At 43.8% G+C, this 20,191-nt stretch overlaps 1 protein-coding gene across 1 annotated transcript; it reads left to right on the top strand.

Moving 5' to 3' along the window:
• The first annotated feature begins 396 nt into the window (after positions 1-396).
• Positions 397-17,991, top strand: PKD2L1 (polycystin 2 like 1, transient receptor potential cation channel). The gene is made up of 15 exons (XM_061459318.1): positions 397-1,031; positions 4,020-4,133; positions 5,488-5,615; positions 6,317-6,573; positions 7,440-7,664; positions 8,019-8,247; positions 8,613-8,783; positions 9,491-9,672; positions 10,497-10,617; positions 11,328-11,426; positions 12,207-12,328; positions 12,627-12,744; positions 12,968-13,104; positions 13,901-14,048; positions 15,079-17,991. The coding sequence occupies exons 1-15, from the start codon at positions 584-586 to the stop codon at positions 15,289-15,291; spliced, it is 2,712 nt and encodes a 903-aa protein (XP_061315302.1). The 5' UTR covers positions 397-583; the 3' UTR covers positions 15,292-17,991.
• Positions 17,992-20,191: the final 2,200 nt, after the last annotated feature.

Genomic DNA, 20,191 nt, shown 5'->3' with positions numbered 1-20,191 from the left:
TTTACTCCCACTTTAACTGTGAGACACAGAAGAGAATGCTGCAGAAACGCTGACCAGGATCATGTTTTGGGCCAAATCCCGGCTTCTACCTAAAGTACCTGTGATCTTGGCATAGGAGCCTGACAAGGGCTGGTGCCTGCCCAGGGCACACAGCTGGTGCTGCCTGGTGCTGTGCCTGTACAGCTCTGTGTTGCCGCAGCTCCCAGGGAGTGTTTCTGCTTCCTCTTTGGTGCCTAATGAAACCTCAGGACTCCTCTGACCCCTGGAGCAAAGGCTCCCCATCCGGCAGTGCCTGCCTGAGCTTCACCTGGGGCTCATCAGGGCTGCCTGAGGGACCAGATTAAATCCCAGCCTACAACCCCCCAAATCAGGGGTCGTCTTCTAGCACCCTTCTCTTCTCATGGCAGCATCTGGGGCTGTTATCTCTACTGGGAAACAGAGAAAGCCTTCAGGATGTGCCAGTGTTCCCAGGACTGCTGTGATAATAGGGCTGACTGTGGTTCCTAACAATGGGTAGTGCCACCCCTCTGATAGGTGTTACCTGCTGAGATAGTATAAAAGAGAGAGGGGATGTGTGCTATCTATGGGAAGCTGTTGGTGTGCCAGCTTCTGGCTGCTAGGGCAGACAAGCTGTTTGGCATTGACTGATTCTCTCACTGTTAGCTTACAACTCCAGCCTGGGCAGGCAGTCTTCACTGTTCCAGTTCAAACGTACTTCTGCTGGCAGTGGCTAGTCATGAGCTTATCTCACCGAAACAGCAGAGCTGGGAGCCACTTCAGAGCCTCGGAGGAGTATGAACTGGAGGCAGTGGAGAAGAAAGCCTGGGACAACCCTGTTTACAATGGCTCTCCCTCTGCCTCCTTGAAAATTCGAGCCATCTACAACCCCAACTCCATCCTGGAGAATCCCTATGAAAACTCTGAAGAGGTGGGGGATCCACTGCCCTACCAGGAAGAGCAGAGTAAAGCTGTGGATGGCAATGCAAGTCCTTTCCTCAGGTGCTGCCTGTACATCTTCAGAGGCATCCGAGGTAAAGATCTGACTTCTCACTAGAAAGGCTTTACTAGTCCTTGGGAAGAGTGATGCTTTAGTGGGGTGCGTGTGTGAGTGTGGGGATGAAGGTAGAAACCCTGTGTGGCCCAGGAATCTGCTCAACATAGACTAGTATTATTCTAGAGATCATCTTTGGCTGTCTGGGAAGGATCATCCTCATTCCATGTGCCTTGCTGTAGCTCCAGGATCTGTCCTGTTATATTTAGTACAAGGCAGAAGATGCAGAGACTTTGTGATGTGCTCAGGTTCATGCAGTGAATCTGTTAGCAGAGCTTTAGACAGATCTTAGGTGTCCTGAATCCACAGGAGCCATCACTCTGATGAAACTATTCTGCCTCTATGTACATTTTCTAAATGGAGTGGTACTGGCCCCTGTGTTACAGTAACTTCAGAAATGATGTAAATATCCACCAGAGAAAATCTAGCCATGTCAAAGCTGAAATGCAGAGGATAGCAGCTTTGTGTCAAAGAAGACTTTGCTTGAAAGAAAGCTGATAGAAAGAGGTGTTATTTTCCATCTTAAAACACAAAGGGGAATGAAATATTCTGAAAGCTTATTAAGAGGCAATTAAAAACCTGGGAGAAAATCAGGTCTTCTGGAAGGATACAGCCCTGGGCAAGAGCATTTGTTGAACAGTTTCTTAGAAGCAGGGAAGACAAAGCAAGAAGGTGTACTTCTTGCGGAAATTATTATTTTCTTGCCAGTGTGTCTTTTCTTCCTGACTTGGAAGGCAAGAACCTTTCTCAGAGCTGTAACAGTACATGTGAGAGAATAGCAGTATAACTTGGTCCTGAATTTCACATACCCTCTATGATCAATTCTTTCTTACTTGTCATTGTCATTACATCTAACACTTAATTCTTATACAAACCACAGCTGAGCCTTCAGAGGTTTCTCCTGACTGAGAAGCAGTGCTGTGTGGAGGTGGTAGGTAATTACAGATTGCTCAGAGGATGTGTGCCATTTACTTGTTTTATTCTGATATCCTTTCTTCTAGCCATTGTCTGAGTCTTAAAATGGAAAAAAAAAATCTGTAACATCAAAATATATAATATTTGTGACATGCAAGGGTTGAAAGTGGAGCATGCAAATAAAAATACCTGTCAGGACATGGCAGCATATCCTTTTTCTACAACTGTTTCAGCTGCGTGTCCTGCCACCAGGGACACCTCACACTAGACCATGTCACTCAAGGCTCTGTCCAGCCTGGCCTAGAACAATGTCAGGGATGGAGCATTCACCACTTCTTTGGACAACCTGTTCAGTGCCTCACCACTCTCACAGTAAAGAACTTCTTCCCCATATCTAACCTGAATTTACCCTATTTAAGTTTAAACCCATTGGCTCTTGTCCTATCACTACAGTCCCCGATGAAGAGTCCCTCTGGTCCTCCAGCTATAACTTTAGGTAAGTCTCTGAACCAAGTTTTCAAGGATATTTAAGTGTCCCTGAATTTAGGTGTTCCCGAGTACACTTCTACTCCCAAAGCAAAGAAAGCCTGTGCCTCTATTTCCAACATGAGGATAGTATGGGATCCCTGCCTCATGAAAAAAGCAAATAAAATCTGTTCAAAGACTGTGTTGCAGTCATCTAGACATGAAGGGGGTAATTTAAATGTGACCTGAACAGATGGGTGGGTTGTTTCCCCTGTTTTATTCCCTTGTGAAGATTCCTGTAGAGCACATGAGATGATCTTCTCCAGGATCTTGTTTTTTTTTGCTGGTCTGGCATGTCCAGAACAAGCTGCCGGAGTAAGGGCGTATGCTGCAATAGCTGAAGATGCAAAAAGCTGTATAATCTGTTGAGATGCCAAAGAGCTATTGAAAGGATAGGTGTATGTATATGTGCATGGACTGCTATATCATTTTCCAAAGATATATACAAAGATCACTTCCAAAGAAAGAAGTGCTTTGTCCTCTGCCAGGGATGACTTCAAACACATGACCTTTCATCATCTTTGATCCTGGCTTGCAGGAAGATGACTCTTCCATACTACCGGTAATGGGCATAAGGGCTGAGCTCTCTAGGAGATGCAAAAATCAGCAAAACTATGGGTATTATTGACATGGCTTCCATCACTAGGCTTTTAAGTGGAAGTTCTTTTGCCTTTTAACTTCAGGAGCATTTCAGAAATCACAACAGAAACCCATTACGAAAAGAACAAACAAATGCACTAATAGTATCAGGCGGTTCATCAAACCCAGGCTATCAAGGTTCCTTTTAAAGGAAGCATTTCTCCCTTTTTGATCAACCCTGGTGATGTTTAATGAGTTGCTTTGACTGTGTGAAGAAATCAGACCACTAGCTGGTGTGACTGGCAGAACTCTATTGGAGTCAGCAGAGTTCCATTGACAGACATCCTGCAGATAATTTGGCTCTAAATTTTATGCTGAAAATATTGAGTTGGACTATTTGAGTCTTATGACCTACAAGAAATCTGCGAGAGTTTTTAGTTAAGCAAGGGACAAATATTTGGGGCCTGATGATTCAATATATGCTAAAGAGACTAATAGCTGTAAAGCTGACATTAGATGTAGTTCTGCTGTAAAAGTCCTATCAGAAGGTCAGCTGTTGGCACATTGGTGACTGAGATGAAATTTTATGGTTCCAAGAATATTTCTGACAAAGACTGAATTTCTGCAAAGAGTAAGCTGTAAAACAGGCAGGAAAAGATCAGCCCATAATGAACTCAAACAGAAAACTGGAGAGGGACATAGCAAAATAAAAATAGCCAATATATTTCAGTTTGTCAGCCCCCAACCTTTTTTTCATGCTGGAATAGTTCTTTTTAGAGGTTAACACATTTTTACAGCTCTTAAGTTTTGAAATGAAAAGTGGTTTTGCCTTGAAAAGTGACAAAAACCCAACTCCCAACAGTGTTCTTTGGGAACAGGAGTTCAGCTTCTCACATGGACTTTGAAAATGGTCATCAAACCTCTCCAATTTCTTCTTTACACCCAACAGGTCTGTGGGGCACTACACTGACAGAGAACACAGCTGAAAACAGAGAGCTTTATGTGAAGACCACACTGCGAGAACTGCTGGTCTATACTGTGTTCTTGATGGACATCTGTCTACGTAAGTAGCTGTCGTATCTCACAGGTGTCTTTCCTGTGTGCAGCACGAGGTGAATAATGTGAGGTTTTATTATTAGACTTCATCACTTTGCTGTAGGTGTTAAATTTATTGTACAAGCACTCACTGCATCAAGCTGGTGTGTCATTAACCTACAGAATAGCTGCTGCACACAGAAGTAAAATAACTGACTATTGCTCTAGACCTAATTCATATTGGTTAGGTTTAAGCAGTATTTCCTGATCCACATTATCAGTTCTAGCCATTGACTCCACAGTCCTGGGAGAATCTGGGTCCAGCGTCTTTTCTTAGTTTCACAGCAAACATTCAAGACCCAGAGGGCAGCTCTAGAAACTTCCTGGGATCAAAGACTCAAAGTTCATAGAGATTTTTCCTCTCTGAGACTGGAGGGGTGGCTGAGGTGATAAAGCAGATGGCAGCTCACACTGTTGCTCTTGGGTGGATTTAATGCGTCCCTGTACTGAATGCTAATGGACTTTGTGTAGGTAGAACAATGGCTGTTTGCTCTGGGGGGAAGGTTCATTCATTATCACAAATGAGCACCTGTAGAATGGGACAGTGAAGAGGGTTATATTTCATGGATCCTATGGCAGGAGTGATAGACAGACAATACCCACAAAAGTTATTGTCACAGTTGCCCAGGGAGACAGTTTTTCAGTCACTTCCTAAAGAACCAAGAGACACACACAGACATATGTCTGGTCTCACATTGACTCATCCAGAAGTGGTGGTGGTGGTGAGGGTCTTGAACGTCAGCTGCTTTATTTCTGTGGTGTGCTTATAAGAGTAGGACATATTCTTACATGATGGATGTTTTTCTGAAGGAAGGAGCACTGAGGAGTTGAAACAACATACTTGTGGAAGTTAGAGTCTGTTCTTGTTTGAGGTTTCTTGGTAGATGAGAACTTACCTAGAGCTTTTCACTTGGGAAAATGGGGTGGTCTCTATACCTTCATGGATTCACATAAGAAATTCAAAATAAAGATCATGGATTTTGCTCTGAAAAAGAAAATTTCTCCTAGAAATTTTGTCAGAGGACAAAAATCATTACCCAGGATGTTGAGTTGCACCATCCAGTGATCCTCTCTTGCTTCTAAACTCTTATAGTCTGTCAATCTGACAGTTTAAATTCTGGAACATGCAACAGATAAGTTCATAAATCCCTAAGAAAACATAAAGTAATATGATTAGAGTTCCCAAGATTTCTTCTTTTGTGCCTTGCACAGCTTACCTTTGATGGTATATATTACACGGAAAGTGAATATATAGATATATTTACATCAGGCTCCAATATAGAGGTATAAGGGAAAACCCTCCTCTTGTCCTTCTCTAACAGTGACATATGGAATGACAAGTTCCAATGCCTATTACTACACCAAAGTGATGTCTGAGCTCTTCCTGCAGACCTCTTCGGATGGCCGTGTCTCCTTCCAGTCTATTGGCAGCATGGCCGATTTCTGGGTGGTGAGTACAAATTTGTCTTCAATCTGGTGTCTTAATAACAGGCCTATGTCTGTTTCCATCGGCAATGGTGGGAACAACATAGTTAACCTGCCTGTAGTTCATGCCTCAGCCGGTCTGATTTATAGATTCCTTATGAAAAAGATGGATTAAAACTTGCACTGACTTCAATCAAAGAGAATAAAGAGGTGAAAAGACGTCTGGGGTCTAACACATTTCTGTCAAAGAACTGTTGAAGGAATAGTACGAGCAACAGTGAATGCTGTTGAGATATTGCAACCACTTATCTCTGACAGTCAGCCAGAAATTGTCACTTATCTTTGCCTTTTTCTGTTGCATTAAAGAAGTACAGAGAACTATGTCACTATTGTCTTACCCACACTGTTTCCAGGGCACTGACACATGCCCTTTTGATAATTCACACCTCATGCCAAAGCAGTACATTGAGATGTGTGCTCACTGAAGTGCAAGTGACAAATAGGCTTGTAAGGGCTCTTGTCTCTTCATTAGTCCAACAAGGTGCAGCAGCCATATTATAGGCTCTTCCCTCCTCCCCCTCCTTAGCATACATCCAGCACAAACTTCCACTACTTTCTGTCTTGGGAGGTGGAGAGGGATGAGTCAAGTCTCACTATCTCAAGCTCAGGCTAAGAAAATTCCTCTGATGTGTGGGCTATGAAGTTGTTCTCCTCTCCCTCTTGCAGTATGCACAAGGCCCCCTTCTGGATAACCTTTACTGGACGAAGTGGTACAACAACGAGTCCCTGGCAGCCCACAGCACCCAGTCATACATCTATTATGAGAACCTGCTGCTGGGTGTCCCGCGCATGCGGCAATTGAAGGTGAAGAACAATTCCTGTGTGGTCCATGATGATTTCAAGGAGGAAATCTCAGGTTGTTATGATGTGTACTCAGAAGACAAGGAGGAAAAGTTCTCCTTTGGGCTCATAAATGGAACGGCGTAAGTACATCTTCTCTTGCTCAGGATTAGAAAATCCAAATTAGTCTCTTCTAGTTCAGATAAGATTTGCTGAGCTGCAGTATGCTAGGGGTGAATTCCTCACATAAGGCTGGAATTTCTCATGCAGTCAGAGGCCTTTTTGTCTGTCACTAAGGCCAAGTGTCTGTCTGAGGAATAGCACAGCAGAATGAGTGGTAGAGTGGAATCTGTTGCAAAAGCCATGAAAAATCCAATGGAGAATTGGATAGAAATTGTTGCCTGTTTTTGAGAGGATGAGGATAAATAGAGACCTTTGGGACCAGATCTATCAAATGGGTGATGCTATCTCTTCCCCTCCTGGATTTCAGGAGCCAGAAAGAAGGAAGTGCATCTCTTATCTTGAAAACCTATTTTTCTATAATCGTGTGCCGTAGATAAAGTTTCATAACTCTTTGCTTGCTACATGAGTCTTGGCTGTAAATGAGAATTATTCATAAGAAAATACCAGTGCAAGTGTGTTCTACATGGTGCATGTAGAACATGCATGTTCTACATGTTCTACAGTGCAAGCGTGCAACATGGTAGAAGGTGATATCACAGATCCTGGGAGTAACCTCCATGCAAACAAGACTGTGGCATAGCCAACAAACCTGCAGTATCTCCCCTCCGTAGTATCACAAATCATGTTTTGTCACTGCTGGGAAGCAGTAGATAAGAAATGTAACAATAATGAAGAATTGATGTAGGCTTAGATCTGAAATAGGGATTGTTAACTCTTTAGTTTTAAAATGCACTGTCCTTGAAAATGCAGTCAAATTACACCTGGCTACAAGGTCATATCCAAGCCTGGAGTGGTGATGCCTTTGCTGATGGATTGTCTGTTGCAGGTGGAGGTACCATTCTGAAGAGGAGCTGGGTGGCTCATCTCACTGGGGAAGACTAACCAGTTACAGTGGGGGAGGATACTACATAGACCTCAAGTTGACCAGAGAAGAGACTGCTGAAGCCCTGCAAGTCTTGAAGGAAAAATTGTGGCTAGATCGGGGAACACGAGTTGTCTTCATTGATTTCTCTGTGTATAATGCAAATATCAACCTGTTCTGTGTTCTGAGGTAAGCCAAGTCCCACTGAAAATTCTTCTGCCTCTTGCTTCTTCCTCAATGCCGCAGTTTCTTAAAACACAAATATTTTAGTGTGATCCACCAAGGGGGTATGACTGAGTGATTTAAGTAGATATTGTATTGATTAATAAGACTTGGTCTTCCTGACATTACCAGGCACATTTCACCTTTCACCCTTTTCTATGACAGACAGTGCATCAGCAGAGATAAGGCTACATAAACACAGGCACAGATCTTCCCCTCACGGTTTGGCGGATAGCTCATGCTCAGGTTTGATGCCTCTCATAATTATCTGAGAGCTTTCATTCTCCTGTTTGGAATCATAATTTTCTTGTCCCCTTCAAGGTTAGTGGTTGAGTTTCCAGCCACTGGTGGTGCCATTCCTTCCTGGCAAATCCGGACAGTCAAGCTTATAAGATATGTCAGTGCATGGGACTTTTTCATTGTTGCCTGTGAAATTGTTTTCTGTGTCTTCATCTTCTACTATGTGGTGGAAGAGATTTTGGAGCTGCGTATCCACAAGCTTCAGTATTTCACCAGCATCTGGAACATCCTGGATGTGGTTGTCATTCTGGTGAGAATCCTTGCATGCTTTGTTGGGGGGAGCAATGGCAGTGGGGTATAAGAGTCAAAGTAAGTTTAGGAATGGGAAAACTGGTCTAGATAAGACAAGAGCTGGCACGTGTTTTGCTCTGCAGCAAAATGAACTAGCAGAGTAAGTGGACACATGGTCTTCTATTAGCTGTTCAGAAAAAATCTTTCCGTAGAGGTGCCTGAGGGGCTGTGAAGTCAGGGCATCACCTGGCACATTATGAATTTATTTGCATCCCCCACCAGTAGACTGCAGTTGTGAAGCATGATACCAACAAACTTTGTGACAGTCTAATTTCTGTGAAAGACATATATACAGTTGTCACTGCAGACTCTTCCTCTTTGCAGCTCTCCATTGTTGCTATTGGGTTTCACATCTTTCGCACTATTGAGGTGAACAGACTGTTGGGAGAGCTGCTAAAACACCCAAACACCTATGCGGACTTTGAGTTCCTGGCATTCTGGCAGACACAGTACAACAATATGAATGCAGTCAACTTATTCTTTGCCTGGATCAAGGTATTCTGGGGTGTCTGGGAGGTGCTAGGCTTCCAGTGTCAGACCTCTTACTTTAGATACCTTTAGGGTTGACTTTTCCATCCCTCTGAGTAAATGAGGGTAACAGCTATATAATAGAGGATTTTCCTCAAAGCCATATGCTCTGTTTTACAATAATTCCAGACTTTTCACATTGCATTCTGAGCACTCTGGAGAGAGCAGACAAGGAGATGAGCGCAGATGTTGTGGTGTAAAACTGGTTTTAGAAAATGCTGGATAAAATGTAACTTTGTCTATCCTGTATGATTTTAGTACTTTGGAGGATAATCTGGCACATTTTCCTTTCATGAGGGCCACCCAACAACTGGAAATGACTCATCTGCTGGCATAGACTTTGCATTTTAACCAAAGCATCTCAGCATAATGGAAAGCCACACTGTACTTAGGGCTCCTTGTTAGCCTCAAAATGTTTGTCCTTATAGTATTCCCTCTTCATATGTTCCTTTGACACAGGGAACAAAGTCATATGTTTATGATCCCACAGGAAGATGGTGGCACACATGGGACAAACATCCTGAACACTAAGCCACCATTCCCCTAGCCTGGCTGTCATCTTGGTGCTTGAGTACTGTGATGAACCTCTTGTCTTAGTAAGCATGTGCCCAATATGAAAGACTGACCTAGCTCATGGTGTGGCCTAACTATCTCCCTCTTCTTTGTTCTCACAGATATTCAAGTATATTAGCTTTAACAAAACAATGACCCAGCTCTCCTCCACACTGGCACGTTGTGCCAAAGACATCCTGGGCTTTGCCATTATGTTCTTTATTGTCTTCTTTGCCTATGCCCAGCTGGGTTACCTTCTTTTTGGGACACAAGTGGAAAACTTCAGTACCTTTGTTAAATGCATGTAAGTGTACAAGTTAGAACCACATTTCCATCATTTGTGAAAAGAATTTCAGCTGCTTTCCAACTTCTCTCTAAAGTAAAATCTGCAAATCTGAATGTCGGACACCTGTTGTATCTCACTTCAATAAAGCCACTATAGAGCATTATAGCTCAGTTTCTATTCTGCAGGACCTTCTGTTACCTTCTGATCTGCTGGGGTCAGTAGAATGGTGCTGTCTGCCTGTCACTGAGACCCTGGCAAATTTGCTGTTTTATATACCAGCAGATGGCTTTAGGCCTGGTTGGGTTAAACGTCTCTGTAATCCTGGTGGTAAGAACTAAATAGCTCAAAGAGAGTGTTTCAAGGAAGTGTCAGAGTGTTGGTTTGTTTGTGTTTTGGTTTTGGTTTGTTTCTTTGTTTGTTTCTTTGTTTGTTTTTTGTTTTGTTGTTTGATTGAGCTTTTTGTTGTTGATTGAGCTTTTCATCTTATGAACTTGCAAGAGAAGGCTTCCATGAGTCATATGCCTTTATAAAGGAAAATTCAGGTGGTTTTGGTTTTGGTTTTACCCCCTGTTTAGAAAAAGAAACACACGCTTTGGACAACCATGGAAACCATGTTTTACTTTCCAGCCACCTTTTGCTCTATCCACATCAGCTCACTTCACCTGTGAAATACTATGGGTACATTTGACACACCAGTCAGACTGAGTGACTTAGACCCTGCTCTGGCTTTTGTCTGTGACCATCTGGCTGCATACAGGTTCTGGGTTCACCTCAGGACTGTCTGAGAATGTAGGATAAAAGTATGTGCCTTTGGGTGACCTTGTGCTCTTTCTCTCCTCCAGTTTCACCCAGTTTCGGATCATTCTTGGTGATTTTGACTACAATTCCATTGACAATGCCAACAGGGTCCTTGGACCTATTTACTTCGTCACCTATGTATTCTTTGTTTTCTTTGTGCTCCTGGTAAGCAAGAAAGCCCTTGCTGCCCCTGTATTGACAGCAGTGTTTGAGAGACCCGTCCTGACAGTTCCCAAATCAGGCACAGTGCAAATTCTCAGACAGAAAGGAAGTTTCTGTTACGATAGCTTTTCAGTGCAAATAGACCAAAGTAGACAAAGACCCTGTCACTGCAATTGGGGATTTGATGATCAGGGCGATTAAGGGCCAAATTCACATCCTTTAAGGTGAAGACTAAAACTGACTGAAACCAATACCAATGGTATTCCAGTCAGTGGTATTCCAAGCAGTAGCTGAATTCAAGGGGCTCAGTACAGCTGCTCTGTAGCAGGCAGTGTACAAAGCATGAGGGACAGTCTCTGGCTTCCTAGGCAATGGATGCAGTGGGATGCTCATCATGACCAGGTTAAACTCCCAGTGCCAGGAATCCAAATGTAACCTAAGATCTTGCAGGAAAGGCTACCAAAGATGGTATTTAAACTGGGAACAAATGTACCTCCAGCCACTGCTTTAGCTGCAAGGACCTCCTCCCCAGTGAGAAAGTACTGCGTGGCTGAAGTGGGCATTCCCTTCACCCGCTTTATCTTGTCCAAGGGATACCACCTGTGGAAACAGCTCCTTGTTTAACCAAGTCCTGCATATCTCTTTCTGCTTCAGCTGCTGAGGCAGGCAAGATGCCTCATGCTTTTTCATCTCTCTTCCTCCCCTTTTTCTAGAACATGTTTCTGGCCATCATCAATGACACCTACTCGGAAGTCAAAGAGGAGCTTTCGAGCCAGAAGGATGAGCTGCAGCTCTCAGACATTTTGAAGCAGGTGACGAACAGTGAAAGCTGTGCGACTTTCTAGCTAAATCCTGAAACATTTTCTGGAAGTCCCTCACCTCCATGGAATTTACTAGAAACAGTGGTTTCCACCTCCAAATCCACCTTTTTGGTGCACACAGGAGTCACAGTTCCTTTCTGAGATCAATCAAGCTCCCAGATCCTTTAGTAATGAGGATGGGAAAGCAGAGGTTTGGTGAATTCTGTTACTTAAGTATGCTGGCAATGTTTCTGAGAGACTTTTCTTCCCTATCTTGGGAAGAAATCCCTATCTTGTTTAGAGACTATCTTGTCTCTAGACAAAGCTGTTTTGGTCCTTGATAGAGTGAATAAAATGGCAGGTCCTATTTTGCTAAGCTGGGCATGTTACAGTGGTGCAAATCTGTTGGGTTACATCTGGATTTCCCATGGGCAAATTCAAAAAGAAGTCCTGAAAGGTCACAACTCTCTGTGCTGTGGGACCAATGTTCTACAAAGAATAGTATTTGAGACATTATCTTAAACAGCTGGTGACGGAGATCAGATAAAGGGAGCATAGGGAGGAGAAAGGCAGAGAACAAGCTTTGTCATGTAGACCCTGGCTACCATGTTGGCACCACGTTGAAAATGTGATCCTAGTTTAGAGATGGGGCTCATTCAGCAGTGTTGTATTTTTCTTCTGGAAGGCCCTGTATCACAAAGAATCTGCTCACCATGTTGGATTGTCTGCTCTGCCCTATTTTTTACGGTTCTGCCTGCATGATTCTGTGTCTGTTTGCACCTTTGGTAACAGAGCTACAACCGGACACTTATGAGGTTGAAGCTGAAGAAGGAACAGATTTCCGATGTGCAGAAAGCACTGCAGAATGGAACGAAAGAACTAGACTTTGAAGACTTCAAGAACAGCTTGAAGGAGTAAGTGAATCAGCCTAAGAGATGTCTGCTTAGCCCTTTCTCATGCTAATACAGGCAATTTAAATTCTCTGGTTTTCAAGACTGGGAGAGCTAAGATATGGGTGATGTAGGACTCAAAAATATAGTTGTCTTCCCTCACATGTTTAATACCCTGTTCTAAATAGGTTTGCATTACTATCTCTTTCCCATTTGGAAGGTTTAGGTTTGCCACTGGCAGGAGGAAACAAAAGAGTGCTCCCATACTGTTAGAGGTTAACAATGTAATTCAGTGCTTTGGGCTTTCTCTGTATTTTTGCAGACTGGGCCATGCAGACCATGAGATTACAGCAGCCTTCTCCAGGTTCGACAAAGATGGCAACCTCATCCTTGATGAAGAGGAACAGCAGCAGATGAAGCATGACCTAGAGGCAAAAAGGGTAAAAAAAGGGGCAAGGAAAGAAATGCTATTTGGTAGAGATCACTCCAAAGTGGCCTTGGGAATCTTTGAGTTTGTGGTAGAAACTAAGCAGTCAACTCAAATACAGCTCCAGCTCTGCCTGGTGGCAGCTGAGTTTGTCATTGCCTGTGAAACTCTGTTATTCACAGTGAAGCTGGCACAGAGCTAGTATCCAGTTTTGCAGGAGTTTCTTTATCTTCTAGGTTGCTCTGAACACAGAGATTAAAAATTTGGGGAAATCCTATGGTGACAACAACCTGGATGAGAATCTGACCTGCATGGAAGCAAGGAATAACCACGTCAATAAGGCCAGCTGGGTCTCCAAGCAAGAGTTCCAAGTGTATGTTTGTGCTGGCGGTACTTCAGTCCCTCTGCAATGAGGGGTCTGATTCCCTGCTGCTTCCTTCCCTGATGTAACTGTTTGCATTGGTGCTGAGCAGTTTCAATATGATCTTGTCCTTTCTTATCTTGCCCACGTGTAAATGAGCAGGTCAGGAGAGAACTGGGACAGTTCTGGCAATGTAATTTGCTTGTTCGCATAAAAGATTGAGTTAAGAAATTTTGCTTTTTGCCTCTCAAATAACCTCTGCAGCCACCAGCTGGCCACAGGCAATATGCTGTCATGTTTCAGCTCAGAATGTAGCCCAGAAAGCTGGGCCAGGGGAACTTGATACCTCTACAGAAGGTCCTGTGGGAATAAATATCCTTGATTTATAGCCTAGCTGGCCTTCATCTTTCAGGTCTTGAGAATAACATTTGGCTGTTTCTTCCACAGGAGGAACATGGCATAAATACAGTACAGAGAATCAGGAGAACCTGATTCTGCTACTGAGAAACACAGAGCAATACACACAGGGCCATATCAAAGGAGAGGCATGTGTGATATTTAATAATGGGGTTATACTGTGGCTGGACAGAGATCCAGACTGGTTGGAATCCATTCTAAGCAGAACCACTAATTACAGATAAACGCACAGTATAGAGGGAGTAACGTCTTCAGTGGGTATGAATCGATTATCTGATGTAGAGCATTCAGTCCTCTTTGAAGTCTGATCCATTACCTGTGAGATGTATGCAGCAAATCTTACTATTCATTACAATAAAAAACTTGCAAATGATCTTCATGTCTCCCCCAGACTCCTGCATCGCGTGCTACGGCTGGAACAGTCCCTAAACAGCATTGGCTCCAAGATTGATGCAGTGGTGAGCAAGCTCGAAGTTCTGGAGAGAAACAAGCTGATGAGAAAGGACCTGTTGGGCCAACCACTGGATAAAGTTACCAAGGTTGGTAGCCCTCCACCATGCACTTGAACCAGCTTCAGGACAGGTGACCAGCTCGTTTGTGTGAAAGGGCCTGGTATCATCTTTGCTTTCTCAATCCCGGTTAACATAAGACAAAAAGGGTTAGGCAGGGTCAGCATTTTGCATGATCAAGCCTTTCCCGTTCAAGCAAAGTGACACAAAGCCTCTTGTTTTCATGTCCCCCCAGTTAGTCATGGAACCTTTCAGTACACTTTCTAGCTCCTTTGAGGCCAAGCTCATTTCTGTGGCAGTCATGCAATTCACTTGTCTTCAGTTACTTTGTACCTGCTTATCCTCAGGCATAAAGCAAGATGAATAACTATGCTGTCCTTTCCAGAAACAGCAGCTCATGACAGTGTTGTGGACTGTGATCTTAACATCTTGTGTGTGGATTATTTATCACACATGATGGAGGAGATTGTTAGCGGTGTACCATAGCATTTCATTACAGAATTGTGACTTTTGCCAAAGACTGCCTAGTGCAGACAACCAGAACTTTTGGGTCTTCAGCTTTAAAATCCAAGGCAGCAAGACATATGGGAGCCATGTCATCATTTCATGGTTTTATGGCTTCAATAATGAGAACACACAAACAGCACAAAGTGACCTAGCTGAATCAGAAAGAAGCCTCTCTTTTTGCAAAGTAGTCTCCTGATCCCTTCCCATCCGAGTGTTGTTTTTTTTTTTTTGGGGGGGGGGGGGGGGTGTCCTCATGGGAACATGCCTGAAAGCTTATTTGAGTGCTTGCATATTTGCTTTACCACAGCATTTCTGTGGAGATTCTCATAGAGGGTGAAAAGGGATGAATATTTCCTTGTTTGTTTAATGCTTGAATGTGCATTCATCAGTGAATTGCAGCAAACAGTATATTGGATCTTTAATGGACAGGCAGGCTTGCACTAATTTCTGGAAGAATGTGGGAAGATATTTAAGTGTGTTTCTCTCCTGGAGTGCTGCTAGGCTTCTTGGTAGCTTACTGACATTGCAGGTCACTCTTTCTTCTGGTTCACAGGAGGAAGAACCCAGTCAGAAAGATCTGCTCCCCCAGAGCCTAGACCAACTAGGGAAAGAAGCAGTGGAAGTCTGGGGGATGGAACACATACGGGGAAACAACCTGAGTGGCAAGTCTTACCAAAAAGGTGTCTATCCCATCCTGCCCAGGTCAAGTGTGCTGGAGTCTCAGGTGCCCAAGAACAGCCAGCCACAGTCAGCTGTGCTCTTCTAGCAAAAAGGCCAGTGCTCTCAGTCTGGCTCACACAGTAGTAAGTCACTTTCAGTTGTTTCCTACTGTTAGAATAATCCAGACAGCTGGACACAGCACTGTTGCCAGGAACTGGTGATCCAAAAAATCAGGGATGCTCTTTTTTTCAGTGTAATGGTGTATAATGTCACAGAGATAGAGCTGCTGCCTTTCTCCACCCCCTGTATCTCTGGAGTAGGTGGAAATTTGGAACCAAGTGATGTATTAAATTTTTGCCTCTGAACAGGCCAACACAAAGCCTTTTATCTATCCTTTCCTGAAAAGTAGAAACCCCAAAACTCTCAACATCTGTGTCCAGAGTAGCACCCTGCAACTTGTTCCCAAAACACACACAATTGTCTGCAGGACAAAAACGTGGTTATCCCATAAACAGAGCAGAATATAATTGTTAGTGTGAGATGGAAGGGGAAAGTTCAGTTGTTTGTGTCTGCCTTTGTTCTGTTAAAGTTTGTTTCCAGATGCTTTGGTAACCCTCTCTGTACCTTAGATTCCGACCTTGAGGAAAGAAGATACTAACACCTGAGTCTGGATAACTAAAATAAGAGTTGACTCCCAAGTGTCACTGGGAAGAAATCTGAATTGTAACTGATAGAGTCCTAGGTCCCTGGTTAGGGAACAGACTTCTGGTTATACGGTTTCTAACACAGCTGTTGACACTAAAAAAATCTCTTTATGTTGTCTGTTTTCATGCTCTCTAAATTGCGTTTTGAACTTGAGATGCTTCTGTTATTTGTCAAGGAATCAATCTGGTTTGCAGTTGTGAGTGCTGACACCATTTCAGTCAAAGAATTTTGTGCAAATGAGATGAACATCAGTTTTTCAGCCACATGCAAAAATACTTCTTTCCCAGGCATTTTTCACTTTGTTAAGACTTCTCTTGTAGCTGGCACAGACTATTGCTGCTATTGCAGGACTACTGTAAATGTGTTTCAAATATCTTAATTACTGGTATTCCACAATAGTTAACCTCAAATAGGCTCTGTAGGCTTAAAGCCAATAGAAAAGTGAGTTCTTTCAGACCACTGCTTACAACTTTCATTAGTGCTACACTGTTTAGTGTGCTATGCAGTGCAGTGATAGTTTTAGAGGGGACCTTGTACACTGGCATGTTGTACTGCCACCTTTCTAAGATGGATGTGTTGCTGTGTTGTGGGGAAAGCCTCCCTGGGAATGTCTGAAAGACCTCGGGATTATCCCTGTCCCCAGAAAGCCTAGGTTCCAGGGTTGTCACCACTACAGATATCATTGATGTACTGAAGCAGAGGGTCATTCATCTATGAGATCCCAGAAGGTGCTGTGAGACCTTGTCACCCAGCCCACAGGGAGCTTAGATTTCAGCCAGGAGCTGTGGGTGCAGGAACAGCACAGGGTCTCACAGCTCCCTTCCCATCTGCTGGTCCTGCTGTCAGCGACAAGACTTAGCTGTGAGACATTGCCACGGTTCTTGACTTCCAGTTCCACTAAATTCAGAATTGATCAAGAACTTCTTACCTTCAGCTTTTCCAGCTGAATTCAAAACAATGATGTTGCTTACTCCTCTTCTCATTGAAGCTATTGTCTTACTGAGGAGAAAACAGCCTATGTCAGGAGAATTTCCTGAAATAGGCTTTTTTTTCCCCAAATTTTAATTAAACAGAAAATCCATACGCTAAATTGTAATTGATCAAAGGAGCTATGTGCTTTGTAATGGGCTCGAAGAGTGCACACAGCCCTTTGCAATTAATGAATTGGGTGCTTGTGTGTGTTGGAAGGCACAGAGGAAGATTTTTCCTTAAATTCACTTATAAGACCTTTGGATAGGTCCTGGCTCAGTAGCAGACTATGGTTATCAAGGCCGAATCGCAAAATCAAAAATACAGGCTGCTCTTCTGAAGTCTCTGAAGAAGCGCCTGCCTTTTCCACAGACTCAGAATCTATCAGGTGATGTCCCAAGTCAGTGTTACTGTATGATATCAAATACTTGTGATATTGATCTCTAAAGAACTAAGTCTGGCATCATGGAAGAGATCTAAGCAGCAGCTCTCTGCTTCAGGAGGTTGATCCTGTGCTGGTAGAGTCAGTGGAAGATACATTGCTGGCTGAGCCTCAGCTCCTTAATGTAGCAACAACTACTGTGAGGACAACAGGATCTTAAAATGGGTCCTGACAAGAAAATGAAGGTGAAAATGATTATCTGTAAGGCCTGGCTTTATAAAGCCTCAGATTTCTCACAGGGAGAGTGTTGCTTGGTTGTTCTGCTCAACAGAAAGGTGGCACAAGACCTCCCTCTTTACATTGCGCAGTGTTTCTGTTCCCCTCCTGAGCTATGCCAAAAACCTATGAGACCAGCCCTATGGATAACTGGTATGTACCTGTGCCTGTATTAATATCTTCTCTCTTACTCGTACATACATCTCCATGCAACTGTTTCCTCTGTTTCTTTTCAACACACTGTCATGTTTATATGTCCTAGAGTAGGGCAAGGAAATTACTTTTTCCTAGCAAACGCTTGTGTATAATTGTCAATTCTGTCTTCAAGCTGATTGATTGAGAAATAACACAAATAAACTGAATGGTAAGTTCATACAGCTTCTATATTTAAATGTGTGTTGTCAGACCTCCCATCGGGAGGTGGTGTTTAGATGATATGTGTCTGATGGGGAAATTAAAGTATTCTTAATATGATAGTAGGTGCATGGCTGTGTTTTGTTCCAATTTGCAGAGGGTAACCTTCCAAACTGCAGTGTCACTGCTCTGCCTTGAGGTGGTTAAAATTTTCAGGAGGAGGTTTGGAAAAGTATAAGATTTTCTGAAGAGGTATCACCATCATGGTTACTTGTGTTGGCAGTCACACTGGCTGGGGTCTGAGCCCCATTTTGATAGGTATATACTCTAAAGGAGAGGCTGCCTTAAAGCACTCTCAGATCCAGCCAACGGGGGAAGAAGGCAGCGTCCTAACCACAGTGTTGAATCACAAGTAAGGCACAGACAGATTCATTGGTGTGTACAGGCAGTGGCATGGCAGAGATGTCTGAAAGCAGGCCCAGGCATCGGCAAAGGGCAGCCCCAACCAGCCGCGGCCATGAGCTGGAAAGCTCCCAGCAGTGTCTCTTCTCACTGTCTCTCCAAGTATGTGACACATTCGTCTCAACAATGAGCAAGCCTAACTTTTCATGTTTAAAAGGAATGTGTAAATCCCGACCTCTCACAAATATAGGCAAGCTTCTAGTTACCTTATCAACTGTGTTTAGTTTACCAGTAGATGTCAGTCAGCACCACTCACAACCCTTCACACCTCCAGCCCTTCTCTGTTCCATTTTCAACGAGCTCAGTAGCAAGTATCCCATTTGTTTTACTGAGAGAAACTGAGACAAGCAGAATTACTTTCTCAGTGGCAAAAAGCAGCAGAGTCCAAGGTTTCCAAAACATACTTTATGATACTAGATCCTCCCACTTGTGTATTTGTTGCAAACTTTGTCCATCTCTGGCAGGTCACAGTTCTTCCTTCTCCAACCTGTAACAGGGTGAGTGTTGTGTTCACTCATTTTTTTTCAGTCGTGTGAAAAAAGCCTTTAACAATCCCTAGTATTAGCCTACAGCTGCTGCTGCTGGGTCAGCTTTTTAGCACAGCAAGTTGCTGGCTTGAGGGCTTGCTGCCCTGTCCCTGCCTCTTCTACAACCATATAATAGCAGGAGTCACTTATAAAAGGAGCAGTATCAGGGAACAACTACCAGTATTCACAGAGTTTATCAGTAACTAGGGAAAAGGGAGGGGAGAAGCCATCATTATCTGATAAGCCTGCTGATTACAAACCAATAAAGTGCCATGCCATCCTTTTGCTGGTCACAAAAACCTTAATTCAGGGCCTCCAAACCTGAAGGCAAGGAGCCTGGTTCTGGGAGAGCAGTTGCTGGGTTCAGCCCTCCTCCTGAGCTCAGAGGCCGAGGGATGTGTTTAAATGAATATGCCAGGGTTTGGAAAGAGGTGGCCAAATTCAATACTTGAGGAACTGACTAAGAAGCCCTGCTCATGTCCTGGTTTCAGAGGTGGCAGATGCCAGGCATAGCCCATTGCCAGCCAGCCATGCTGCGCTCATGCCAGGTACTCAGGTGGCAGAAGGGTGGCAGCCCTTTAGTGCAGCGAGCTAAGGGCCAGTTTGTGGAGTGCTGAAGGAGGAATGCAAAGGCTCAGCTGAGAAAACAGTGTGGCTGTTAAGGTGACGGGTCTCCAGCCTGAGGTCACGCCAGGCTTTGCTGAGGCGTGCCACAGCAAGTTAACAAGTGAGCCCTTGTGCCTGGCAGTGATAGAGCTCTTCAGCACAGGATCTCTCAAACAGCTCTGGATGGTGCTGTATCCTGGCCACTGCTGTCCTCAGAAGATACCAGTCATTTGTCTGCTGGCATGCTCATCTCCAGGTGCCAGGAGGCACAGCAGCCTATGAAGCATCATGCAAGGCAGGAGCTTGAAGCCAGCTGTGCTTGTGCTGACTGAGAAAGGGCTGGGAAGCCATCCCAAGTGATCATTTTCATTAGCTGTGCAGATGTGCAACTTTATTTTAAACCAGAACTGACTGCACTGACTTCTGTTTTCTTACCTGCATACTCATGAATACCAAAAGATGTAATCAAATGGACTGTTTAGCATTTGCGTCCCAAGGCCTGTGTCTGGGTGCTGTGGTCAAGGGTCCTTGTGATGATGCAGATGCCAGTTATTGAGTTCTCATGTCTCCTGCAATCTGGTGACCATGGGTTGGTTTTGCCTGTGCCTTTTCATATACCCTGCAGGAGATACGTGTTCAGTTTCTTGTCCTGTCCCTCCTCTGTGAGTCATCAAGTTGTTCATTGTCCTTTTTCTCCCAGTTTGAGTGCCTGGAGCAGCTACCCC

The sequence above is a fragment of the Pezoporus flaviventris genome, unplaced genomic scaffold, assembly GCF_033815535.1.
Source record: "Pezoporus flaviventris isolate CSIRO_AGI_PZ_B2104156 unplaced genomic scaffold, CSIRO_AGI_Pfla_v1 ptg000029l, whole genome shotgun sequence".
NCBI classification, from domain to species: Eukaryota; Metazoa; Chordata; class Aves; order Psittaciformes; family Psittacidae; genus Pezoporus; species Pezoporus flaviventris.
Note: the sequence above shows the minus strand (reverse complement) of the source record. Positions and strands in the feature narration are given on the sequence as shown.